The sequence below is a fragment of the Polyodon spathula genome, chromosome 24 (genome assembly GCF_017654505.1).
Source record: "Polyodon spathula isolate WHYD16114869_AA chromosome 24, ASM1765450v1, whole genome shotgun sequence".
In the NCBI taxonomy this organism is placed as follows: domain Eukaryota; kingdom Metazoa; phylum Chordata; class Actinopteri; order Acipenseriformes; family Polyodontidae; genus Polyodon; species Polyodon spathula.
In genome coordinates this window covers 6,063,259-6,074,841 of record NC_054557.1, presented here as the reverse complement: position 1 = coordinate 6,074,841, position 11,583 = coordinate 6,063,259, and the positions used below count along the sequence as shown (strand labels likewise).

The following is an 11,583-nucleotide window of genomic DNA, read 5'->3' as shown; positions in this document are numbered from 1 at the left end:
GGTGAAAAAAAATGCAAAAAAGGTCACAATTGTGCTGAAAATGAAATCCATTGTTTTGGAAGTTTGGGTGCAGGCATATTATATATATAAAAAAAACTGAGCAATAAGCTTATTTTTGCTTGTCTGATTAATGCAACATTAGTGGTAATCAGGGTGTGATGGTAGTGGGTTAACTTTCCCATTTCACTAAAAGTGGGGCATTGCATTAAAGCATGCAGTTATGTACATTTGAAGAGTTCAACACTGCAAATCATATAGGAAAGCAAATTCCACTGAACAGCAGACCAGTGAACCAAATTAGACAATGAGGTAACAAGTAATGCTTCAACATCTTTATTTGTGCCCATCACTAGAACACCTTACTCCACATCTGTAGGTAACTGCAGTGACAGCTGCAGACCACAATGAGGTAGAGACCTTTAGAACACTCTAAAAAGCAGCTGGGCTAGGCAACAAAGCAACAAGCTCAGCAGAAACAAAATAAAAAATGGAAAATAAAAAGGACACTGGTTCTTTGGCACACATTTTCAGATCAAACTAAAAAAGGATGCATTAGGTCAGTTATCGGTCTAGCAGTGTGTTGGAAAGCTGCAGTGTTATCTACAGGTCAACAAGCAAACATCTCAAAAAAGGTCCCCCTCCCAGACAACACTGCCCCACTACAAAAAAAAAAAAAAAAAAGTGATTAAAAACCACTAATTTTTTGGTGATGAATGTGAAAGACTTAAAAAAAAATTTTTTTTTTTAAAAATTTTATATATGACCTCAAAAGTTTTTATCAATGGGCCAGGTCAAAGTTTCAAATTTAAGGGTTCCAATTACTTCTCTGCCCGCACCCCCCCCCCCCCCCCCCGCGTCGGTAAAACGCTTGGTTTTTATTCTACCAAACAGCCCCCAGACAAAAAAAAAAAAAAAAAAAAAGGAGTTAAAAGCCGCCAGGTAGATTTACTTTTAAATTCCCATGTTGTCACGACTTAAAACGTTGTGTAAAAAGAATTTGTAAAAAACTGCGTAAAATTTCTGAAATGCGACTGGTTAAATGAAGCCCAACTCCTCTTCTGAAGTAAAAAAAAAAAAAAAAAACCACCAGCTGACTGCACAGAAAAGAGCATGCAGCTCAGATAAGGAGGAAATAAATTTAAAGGCACTATGGCAACTGCCAACATGAAAGGCAATGCGACTTGCATTATTTACTTCTATATGCAAGGTATGTAAAAAAAAAAATTAAAGCTTATTAAAAATAAATCAAGGGGAAGGCATTTGCATCAACACCTTCCAAACCCTGGCCTTATTTACCTCTCCAAAACAGTGACGAGTCTGGGAACTGCATAATGGTGGGCCCATCACCCAACATGTGCATAGTGAGATTGTGAACAAGAACAGCAAAAAACAAAAACAGCAAGTGCAATAATGAACTCTCAATTTTTTTTGTTTAAAGATTTCTTATTTCTAAGTCATCACTGAAGTGCTGTTCCCAGAAAAATCAGAGAACCAGCACAGGCTCTCTCGGCAGGTTATGCAGAGCGGCTGCAGGTTGCTTGCTCTGCCATTTAACTGGAATCACGGCTCTTCTGATTGCGCATCAGTGGGCGATGGTTTCGGAGGATATCCATAGAGTGCTGCCAGTGCCAACAAGAACGACAGTAGTACTTGAAGCATGCCTGGGGGGTGGAGAAGGGGAAAAAAAAAAAAGCAAGATTACTAACTTAAGCCCCTTTCATGACCTACCCAGACAGGAGCCAGTGTCACAGGTAAGGTAAATAACCCCTGCTTTTATCAAAAGCAGTGGGGAAGACCTGGGCGACAGAAGTAAATAAATGTATCAATGCCCCGAAAGCGGCTTGTTAACGATGCTTCCATCCAAGCTTCTCTGGATTAAGCAGTCAGCCCAAATTGATAAAGAAAATGTTTCATCCCTGCTGCAATATGGCCCAGTGTCAAAAGAAATGCTCCTTACGGAAGCAAAACCATCACGCAGGCGTGGCTGTTATTGCATCAACAAGCACCGTCTTGCTCAACCCACAAACCTGGAGGTGGGTCACCAAGACCTGGATAGGGTTGTCTGTGTGAAAAGGGCTTAAGACAATAGCCAGAAGTAAACCAGTGACATGCATCCCTTCCCAACTGCAAATACACAATTGGAGTTAGTTATGAAGGCAAGCCACTACAGTCACCATCTGCACATACAGAAGTGTAAATGCACTCTTCCCTATATCCCAAAATCCTCATACTCCAACTTGAAGGTTCCCACACACATTTAGAAGTGAATAGGCAGTTCTAGATACTGCATGGAAAAACTAAACTGTAGTATACATAAACAGGCCTCCACAATATCCCTGTGGGCATACAACTCCGCTATTGTTAAAGCCTAGCTTAAAGTCCCATTGTGCACCACCTATAGACTTGGACAAAGCTATTCACTCACCTGCTCTCTGCAGAAGAAAGGTCCTGGCTGGCGACTGCAGACTTGGCACATTGAATCTTCAAGATATGGATCAATCTGAACCTTTGTAAATGGGGGTGGGGGATTAAAATAGCTTTGGGTTTGTAACAAGTACACTTTACCAGCACTACACAATACCAGCTTACTTCCTGTGCTGGACTAACAAATTGGATGCAAAATGTACAAAAGGATTAATTCAATAAAAATTGGAAACAGAATAGTCAACTTCACTGCATTGATTAGGTTTGAATAAAAGGACTAGTGAAAAATCCTGGGATACAAACTAACCAAATGAACCCTTGCATTAAACAACCCCTACCTTTTTAGTGAACTTCGGAGTTTTGATTTCCACAAAAGCTGCACCGACTGCTTTCAGGTAGCTGCGCTGGTTGCTGAAAGTGACACGTCCAGAACCTTTAAGACAAGCCACATTTACAGTCTTTAGAAGTATGCATTGCTACATCAAGTGTTCACATGCTTAAAGTAAATTGCCTGACAAGATACAACCTGGAAAGGCTCAATGTACAGACACAAGGGTGTGGTGGCATGGCACATCTAAGAGGAAAGGTTAGAAACACTGCTGCCCTTTGCATATACAGAACCCCATTCTGCAGTATCGGAAGGCCGAGTCTACAAGAGCAAACATTGACTGTTTCATCAGGCTTAATTCTGCAGCAGCGATATAATATAGTAGCAAATGCAAGTCAGACTACAGGGGGAAGCAACCAGATGAATACCACTTAGCTGCCCTGCCACTACTCAAAACAAGTCTATGAAGACCAACATTTTGCATAGTGTATCTAGAGGTATGGCAGATACTCCAGAAAGACTACATTACAGCTTGATAAGAAAAAAAGCCAAGATCATTTTGTAAGAACATGATCTTGACCTTACCAATTGGATATTTGTGCTTGTCTGTATCAATGCCAGCATACATCACTCCTCCAAAGAGGTCATTCATGATGCTGGCCAGAGCCTCAGCATTGAGCATCCCGTGCAGAGCGCCTACGAACACAGTCTTGCTGGGGTCCAGGCGCTGGGAAGGGCAGCGCACAAAGTTACTGTCCGAGATCACCCAGGGAATCACCTGTACCTGGAGGGGAGACGTTCAGGGAATTAATCACGAGGGGAACAGTTTTAAAATGTCATTTAATAGCAAGAGAACCCCCTGTATACAGTTAAGGAATTTCTCTAAGGCAAGCAAAAACTACCAAAACGCAATGAGTTTAGTCTGTACTCCTGAAACAGGTCACTGAACCTCAATTTGGCAGGCATTGGAGTAGAGAATAAACTCCACTAAAAGGGATGCAGACAGACAAAACTAGCAGGACAATCGCCTTACATCCTTGCAACGCATCCTGCGGCTGGACATCTTGAAGTAGTACTCGCTCAAGTCATCAGGGTTCAGCAAGTCCTGGGTGCAGGCCTGGAGCAGAGCTCGCACAGACTTCTCCAACTCAAACACTAGGTACACATACCCTACCAGGATGGGAAATAAAGGAGTCACAGGGATGGAAACAAAACTTCATTAGCGCATGTCTGACTGTTAAACAGATTGCTGCCTTGATAAATGGAGCTGCAGTTATTGCCGGAGAAGAGTAGCAACAATATGGACCATAGGATTTCTAGGAACATGCACCAGGAGTGCATCATTGAAGTCCACACCCCAAATGGGAAAATAAATTCACACCAAAACAGAAAAGCCAATGTGAACTGAAGCAGATTAAATACACTGAAGTACAGTTACGAGCCCTTTACCTGTTTATTTACCCACCGTGCTCTGATCAAGATGCAGCAGATTTCTCCCCCTTCATGCATCAGTGCCGTCCGTGCTCTAAATAAAATATCCTACCTGCTCAGTTATTACCTTTAGGCATATTACCTTTGGGAGGGCAGCGAGGGTGCTTGCCATCCTTACCAGGCCACTCCACACTCAGGGGACCAAACACACAGAATGTGTTGATCAGTCCAGCTAGAGGGGGGAAAACACAAAACACCTGTTCAATATAACAGGATTGTAATTCAAAGCTAGAGACATCTTCATTTTATACAGACAGCTTGAATCACTTAGCAAGTGGCATGGCATTTCCTCCATCTAGATAAGTGATCTACTATATTAAAACACCTGCCACTTTCAGACTTTACATCCAGCACCCTGCCCTGTTTTTCTACCCAGTTCAAAACTAGCAATCGCAGCAATCCAATCTTGGACTTGAGATAAGCAGACTCCTGGATGCAAGAGCCCAGCCTGGAAAAAAAAAAAAAAAAAAAAAAGTCTGCATCTGAGCTCAGGCACCAGGCCAACGGAGTCACTGAAGCACCAAGGTGAACGATCCACAGCACTGTTCTCCAATACTTCAGAAGCACAAACAGCTAATGCACTACCCTGTGGGTCCACAGCCATGGCCATTTAGTTAGGTTCAACATTGAGACTGAAGGAATTCAGCTCTGAACACCTTCCTGCTGGGGTATATCAGGGGTGGGGTTCCCACACATGTACAATCCAGAGCACTCAATTTCCAGAAGTCAAAAAAACAAAACCTGTAGGACAGCTATAAAAACAGGTCCTGTCCACACCATTCACTGAAATAAACTTATATAAATGGGTACTGTTCACAAAGCCAAGTTATTCTTTTAGCAAAGCTAGGTAGAACATGTTATTCTAGAAGCAAGGCCACTTACCCTCAGTAATATCCCAAGGCACTCCACCAAGGAACACCTTGCAGGAATAAAGTGGGTTCTTATAGTTCCTGGGAGGCAGCTGTCCACTCCAGGTGAAGGTAGCTTCGTTCACAGCTACAGAAAAACCAAGACTAGTTTGTTCAAGGCCACTCAAGGAGATAGTTAGAAAGTTTAGTTCTCTGTACAGTTGTCATGTCGCACAAAGGGGTAACACTTGCATAACTACATTTTTATCCACTCATCCTCTGGCTTGGTAGTACAGTCAACTTCATAAAACCAATTCCCACAACTCCAACAAGTCAGCCATGCCTAGACTCATATTGTAGTGTATGGAAGACATTTAGGGAAAATGCCCATAAATTCCCAAAACACCCAAAGCAAAACAATCATTCCTCGATTTTAGGAATTAAAATCCCCTTGCACAGGATTACCTGCAGCCTGTCTGTGTAGTTTGGCCTCTCTCTCAATGCTAAATGGATCATCCTGAGACTCCTGGAGGTCCCAGTTTGGCCATACAGAGGTCCCAGGCCATCTCTTGGAGAGGCTGCTGGGGGACGAGATGGCTCCCAGGGAAGGGTTGTCCTGGTCCAGACTAGATCCCAGCCCAATCTTCAGAGCATCCCTTTGCAAGTTGCTCATTAAGAATGGCAGGGGAGGGGAGATCCGGAGTGTAGACTACGAGAGCAAGATATATATTCACACATGGAAGTTACAAATGGCAATCTTGAGCTCATATGGGGGTGGGGTTACACCAAGCATGTGTACAGCCTCTACACATACAATTTAAGAGTGTTTCAAGGTGCAGAACACTGCAAGAGGCATCTCACTTGATTGGCAAGGCTCTGCAGCTGCAAGAAAAAGCTTTGCATTGTTTGCAGACACCAAGTGAGCCACCAGCATTCCAAGGACCCACACACTGTAGTTGTTGCCGGTGAATACGACAATTATATTTGTACTGCATTTGCAATGAGGAACAACCTTGAGTCTCCTGATGTGCCTAAAGCTACATTGTTTTCAGTATATGCAAAAGGTACAAATGAAGCACCTGTAAACAGGCACTCATTTTGCAGATGCATAAATCAATGCCAGGCCTCTATTGGCAGCAGTGGTGGAACACAGCATTCACAATAGGGACCTCACTTGTGCATGTGGAAATGCATAAAAACAGTAATGGTTAACCAAGGCCACTTAAATGCTTAGAATCCTAAAGAATCAGAACACAAAGTTGCTGAATTACATGGGGAACAGACTGCCAAGCTTCCATTGGGATTTCAAGTCAGAATATCTAGGCTCTGCACAATCTGAATACACTGCAATAAATCAGTACAGCCTATCCTCCACAGAATAAGACAGGCCCATCCTTAACTTTACTAATTTTAAACAAGTGAAATAACGCAATGGCTGTAACAGTGTGCAAGCCAATGGTTTGTCAGTCACACTTCAAAAAAAAAGTTATAAAATGCCAAGATGAATGTTAAAATTAAGGCTGGCCTTTTACCATGGCACTCAGTTTCTCAGTGACCCAATGGTAAGCAAGTTAAACCCAGCACTGTACATCCTCCCACAGAACAGGTGAGAATCATTAAGTGATAAGGGACTACAATGAAGACCTTTACCTGTGCTCCATGAGAAATCAGCACTTACAAGCAAGTCATGGAGGTGGTCAGAGCTGGAGCTGAAGCCACTGGTTTCAGAGTCGACAGGGCTGCTGGATCGCGAGTCGAGCAGGGAGCGGGATTCCAGGCGGGTGTTCCAGGGGGCCAAACCAGGAAACTTGTCCAGGAAGTCCGAGCCAATGGGATCCAGGGATGGGAAGCCCATGGGTTTGCCCTGTTTGTTGCCAAGAGGGCTGCTGAGCATACTCAACACTGGATGAGGTGGGGGAAGAAAAACTCCAACATTAAACACAAATAGGCTTCAAGACCCCCACCATCCATTCTGTATGCCCCTCTCTAGGCACAAGCTATTACAGAAAGCAAGTTTTGCTCACTACACTTCTGTAGTGAGCACAGTACAGAACAGAATAAAACCCATCAAATAGAAACCTAAATATTCTACACTTAATTCTAACAAACATTAACAAAATAATCTGAATTGTGCAACTTGTCCAGAATGCTGTTGCAAGAATACTGATGAGTAAAAGATGAACTGCACATATTACTTATGTCTTGGAAACTTTGATTTGATATCTTTCAAATATTGCATTAAAAGATTCTTCAGGTTGTCCTTCAGGGCTGTCTGGGAAATGGCCCTAAACATTTATTGGACATGCTGCATCCCTACATGTTAGCTTGGGGGGGGGGGGGGGGGTGGGGAGAGAGGAAAAAACAGAAGACACATCCCACTGAAATGCTTTGTACTGAAAGTGTTAAATCTGGACACCTAAAACATATTAGGGTTCCACTTTAGAATTTTGGGGCCCTACTAAAAAGCACATATTTGGGCCCAAGATTCCAGTGTCCCCCACACCCAACAATCCAGTTGGGATTTCTAGCTTCCTATGAAAATGAAAATACTGGGGATGTTTATGTAATCATGTTTATTTTTAGTTGTGACAATGTACTTTGTATCGTTCCAATAAAGCACTTGGGGATGGCATTGCCATGAAAGGCGCTATAAAACAGGGATTTAAATATTTTAGCCTGGCCAACATAGAACACATTCCAAGAAAGTAGAATTGTTGCACTACTCCAATTAGATGTTTTGTTGGAATTAAACAGATGTAGAATATTTAGGTTGCTATTTGTGCTTTATTCTGTTGTGTACTACACAGTTATTGTGGTACTGTAGCTTTAATTAGACCAACACTCACTGTGACATTGCTGCTCACTGCTTGGTTTAGGGTGGGTCCCCAGATGATCTTTAGATCAGGTTAAGTGAATTTTCTGCATCTATGGGATCATTTCGCAAGACAACCCCACCTCCAAAAACAAAGATTTCAGGGTTCCAAATTTTAAAATCAACCAGATCTAGATGAGGGTGTATTTCAGGTTGGGGTCCCAGCACGTACATGAAACTAGACAAAATTAAATTGGGCCAAGGCTTATAGCCTTCATTTGTCCAAGCAAAACAAGCAGGTTTCAACAGCACTGCATCAGTTTTCTGGATAGTGCTCCTGTTGCTAGGGAAATGCATCCTCACGGGGGAGGGAGGAATTGCAAGATCACTCTGATGCTTTTCTCATTTAAGTCATTCCATGCAGCCCACCTACAGTTAACATGTAGGACTCCAAAAACAGTCTATAGTACCAATTGTGCAGAGACAGCTCAGCCTCCAGCAATTTAAAATATGTGCCACCCGTCTGCTGTGCCTACAAACTATTCCACCCAAGAACAAGCTTCCAGGCAAAACCTTCCAGGATACCCAGCAGTGTTGGCATCTGCGCTTAGCAAAAAGGGCTACCACCAGCAATTACAGTATTTGTACAATCCAAGTCACAGGAAACACCCAAGAAGTCAAAATCGGTACAGGATTCAAATTCTGAATTAACTGACCAAGCTGCATTTGAATAATACATGCCCTGCAGCACAGCACAATGCATTAACCCACTGAAACCCCAGAATACACATCTTTACAGTAATTAGAGTTTATAGACTATTAGCCCCCAACAAGGCACATCCTCTTAAACCAGGTGTAATTGTACTTGAGGAACACTTAAGGGACTGGAAAAAAGTTTGATAGATTTAATTTTATATACATATATAAAAATCCAGTGGGCCACAGATTTGCCTCATTTGCATTATTCTGGAAGGAAGCAACAATCCTCAATACTATAGCAAATCCCTTCACGTCCCAGTACCCCACCAATAGTTTAAAATTAGAGATTTAACAGAAACTTGCCAAATGAGCACTTAACTGTGCAAATGCATACCAATCCTTACCTGCAGAGCACAGGGCCTCATGCTGAATTAGTGATTTTGTGATGGGGCCCAAGATTTAAACATCACACCTCAACTACCTTCACACCCAGACTCGCCTAAAAGCAAGACATTATCCACCCCAAAAACTAGATTGTTAGACTAAAGCACTGCTTTCCAGTGCACACAACAGCTGCCGAGCCCTTAAAACAACAAGGCAAGGCATAAGTAGCAGGTTATAATTGGTTAAAACTGAAGTCAGGTGCCACTCACTTTGATTATTTGTTTACTGCACTGTTTGGGATATACATCCCTTGTCAGTTTTCAGTACAACATTGTATTTTATAAGTTTTCCATATAGCTGCAATACAAAAAATGTAAAGCACCTTCTACTGCATCCCAAAACAGTTCAGTAAATGGGATTTTAATCGAAACATACGATTCACAATGCAGCTCCTCAGGGGACCAGTATTAACCCAGTCAAGCAAGAATCAGTGGTTCAGTCATTTGACTATAGCACCCACTGCAGTTTGAGCATTCCAACAGAGCCTTGTGCCAGACCCTACTGCTGCCAGCAGGGATCAATATAGAGCACTGAAATTTCTACAGGATTACACAATTACAGGTGACGGTAATACATTGAGTTTAAAAACTGTTTGCAATCAATGCCAATAGGTATGCTGGAGAAAATGTGCTTACAGCATTGCAAGTGTGCAGTGAATGACCGCTACAGTATGCAGCCACAGCTAGCATAAATAAACACTCCTGAACTGTCAGTGCCAGCAGGTACAAGTGCAGTCCAGGGAGACCTTGGGTAATACCGCATAAAAAAAACCCCACGAGACCTACGAGGACAAACTACTTCACCAATTCTAAACTTCTATACAGTTTGGATTCAATTCAAGGCTTTTATGGGGGGAAGGAAATAAGGCAAACTGTATAACCCACATCCAGCTCATTAATCTTACCAGAGCTCAGGACAATTCTATGCTGCCATTTAACAATTCCAAACAGAGTCCCTTTCCCAGTTGAAGGGCCAGACAAACAGCACTCCCTGTCACCCTATTCCTCAAATACAGTTTGAATGTGTACGTTTATTACTGGCTAGAAAAAACAGGTGTGGCAAACCCCTAGTGTCGCATTTGCTTTCGTTTCAGAGACAGGAGGTGCAGTCTCATTGCTGTACTTACTGGAGGGGGTGCTGGTCTGGATTGAACTGTCCAAATCCTGGCTGCTCCATGGCCGGTCCCACCCTGTCAGGCTTAGGGACTGCAGGCCTAAATTCAAGTCGTTGACATCTGGGAGGACACGAGGAGATTCCTGCACAGAGTTGGGGAAAAGCATCCTGCTTCCGACAGCCGTATCAGAGTCCTGCAAATCTGTAGTGTGGACAGAAAGGACAGAGAATCTCTGTTCAGCCTTGAAGTTTTGTTTCTCCCCCCCCCCCCCCCCCCCCCCCCCACACACTCTGCAGGAAGAAGCCGGCACTCTCCAACCTGCCAGAAAGAGCTGGATCTGCTAACCTGTGATGATGCATGGCAGCTACAGTCTGCATCACTGACCCAACCAACATGTGACTGGGGTGCTGATGCACTCACCCACCCCTTTACACTGATCATGCAATATAAATGAAATGCATTAAACTTCGTTGGCAGGTTAAAACAAGCTTCATGTCAGGAAGGCAGAGAAAATGGGCTACAAAAAAAAAAGTGCAGCAGCTGCAGGGAATGAAGTCTAGGCAGAAATCCCTTGTGTTCTGTGAGCTTCAGCTTCCCAGCGACAAACAGCCAGATCAGAAGTTGGCAGACTGCTATCTGCACTGCTAGCCCCACCCCCCCAGCCCCCCCACCAATGCTCTTTAATGCTGGGCTGCCTCCAATTGCTGGCTACAGTTCTGATTCAGCAACTCCAGCAAGAGCAAACGCTACAAATTCTGCTAGCATAATCCATTTGCTTCAACTTGGATGTCACTGCCTGACGCTGCACCGTTTACCATACATTATACAGAATGTTTAGAAGCCCAGGGACTTCAGTAGGGTGGGCATCAAGTCTCCACCCCCTTAACCCTCTTGCATCTGGGGTGCCATGATGTCACCATGAAAGAATGAGATTGCAAAAACACTGAAATCTAGTGCTGGGCAGCCATCTTTACAATAAATGGGTCCTCGTTCCCAGAGCTCACAGCTATATATGAACTTAACATTGGCAAAAGCCCAGTTCTTTCCTTAAGGCTTTAGCAGAAGATACATTGGGTATTCTACACAGGGATAGTGCTTTTTAAATTCATCTCCGTTTCTGCAAGTCATACTTCACAAAACTTAATTTGTCAATTCATTTTGTATCCGGGAAATGAAAAAAAAAAAAAAGGGGGTTAAGCGACAAATGCTTCTGCTGGAATACAGTTACAGAACTGGTCCTCTACAAAATCACCCAGACATTTATTAAAATGATTAAGAAAACCTCTACTACACCTTAAAGGCTACCCAAGAACCCCCAACCCTCCCCAAAATGAACGTTCACACGCCACTCTATTCAGTTACTGGGATTATTGGAGACAGAACAAGATGTCATGAAAAGGGAAGTTACTGTTACTAGAAACTG

General features: G+C 43.1%; 1 protein-coding gene across 3 annotated transcripts; it reads right to left on the bottom strand.

Moving 5' to 3' along the window:
• Positions 1–927: 927 nt before the first annotated feature.
• Positions 928–10,785, bottom strand: LOC121298851 (cytoplasmic polyadenylation element-binding protein 1-B-like). 3 transcript variants are annotated; one of them, XM_041226098.1, is made up of 11 exons: positions 10,506–10,785; positions 10,173–10,361; positions 6,770–6,993; positions 5,557–5,800; positions 5,126–5,239; positions 4,326–4,415; positions 3,786–3,922; positions 3,338–3,536; positions 2,763–2,857; positions 2,426–2,506; positions 928–1,661 (listed from the first exon to the last, which is right to left on the bottom strand). In XM_041226098.1, the coding sequence occupies exons 2-11, from the start codon at positions 10,324–10,326 to the stop codon at positions 1,551–1,553; spliced, it is 1,449 nt and encodes a 482-aa protein (XP_041082032.1). In that variant the 5' UTR covers positions 10,327–10,361; positions 10,506–10,785; the 3' UTR covers positions 928–1,550. The 3 variants fall into 3 exon arrangements, with proteins under 3 accessions (XP_041082032.1, XP_041082033.1, XP_041082034.1); XM_041226099.1 differs by lacking the exon at positions 10,506–10,785 and having other exon boundaries at positions 10,173–10,407; XM_041226100.1 differs by lacking the exons at positions 10,173–10,361; positions 10,506–10,785 and having other exon boundaries at positions 6,742–6,829.
• Between the last annotated feature and the right edge of the window lie 798 nt (positions 10,786–11,583).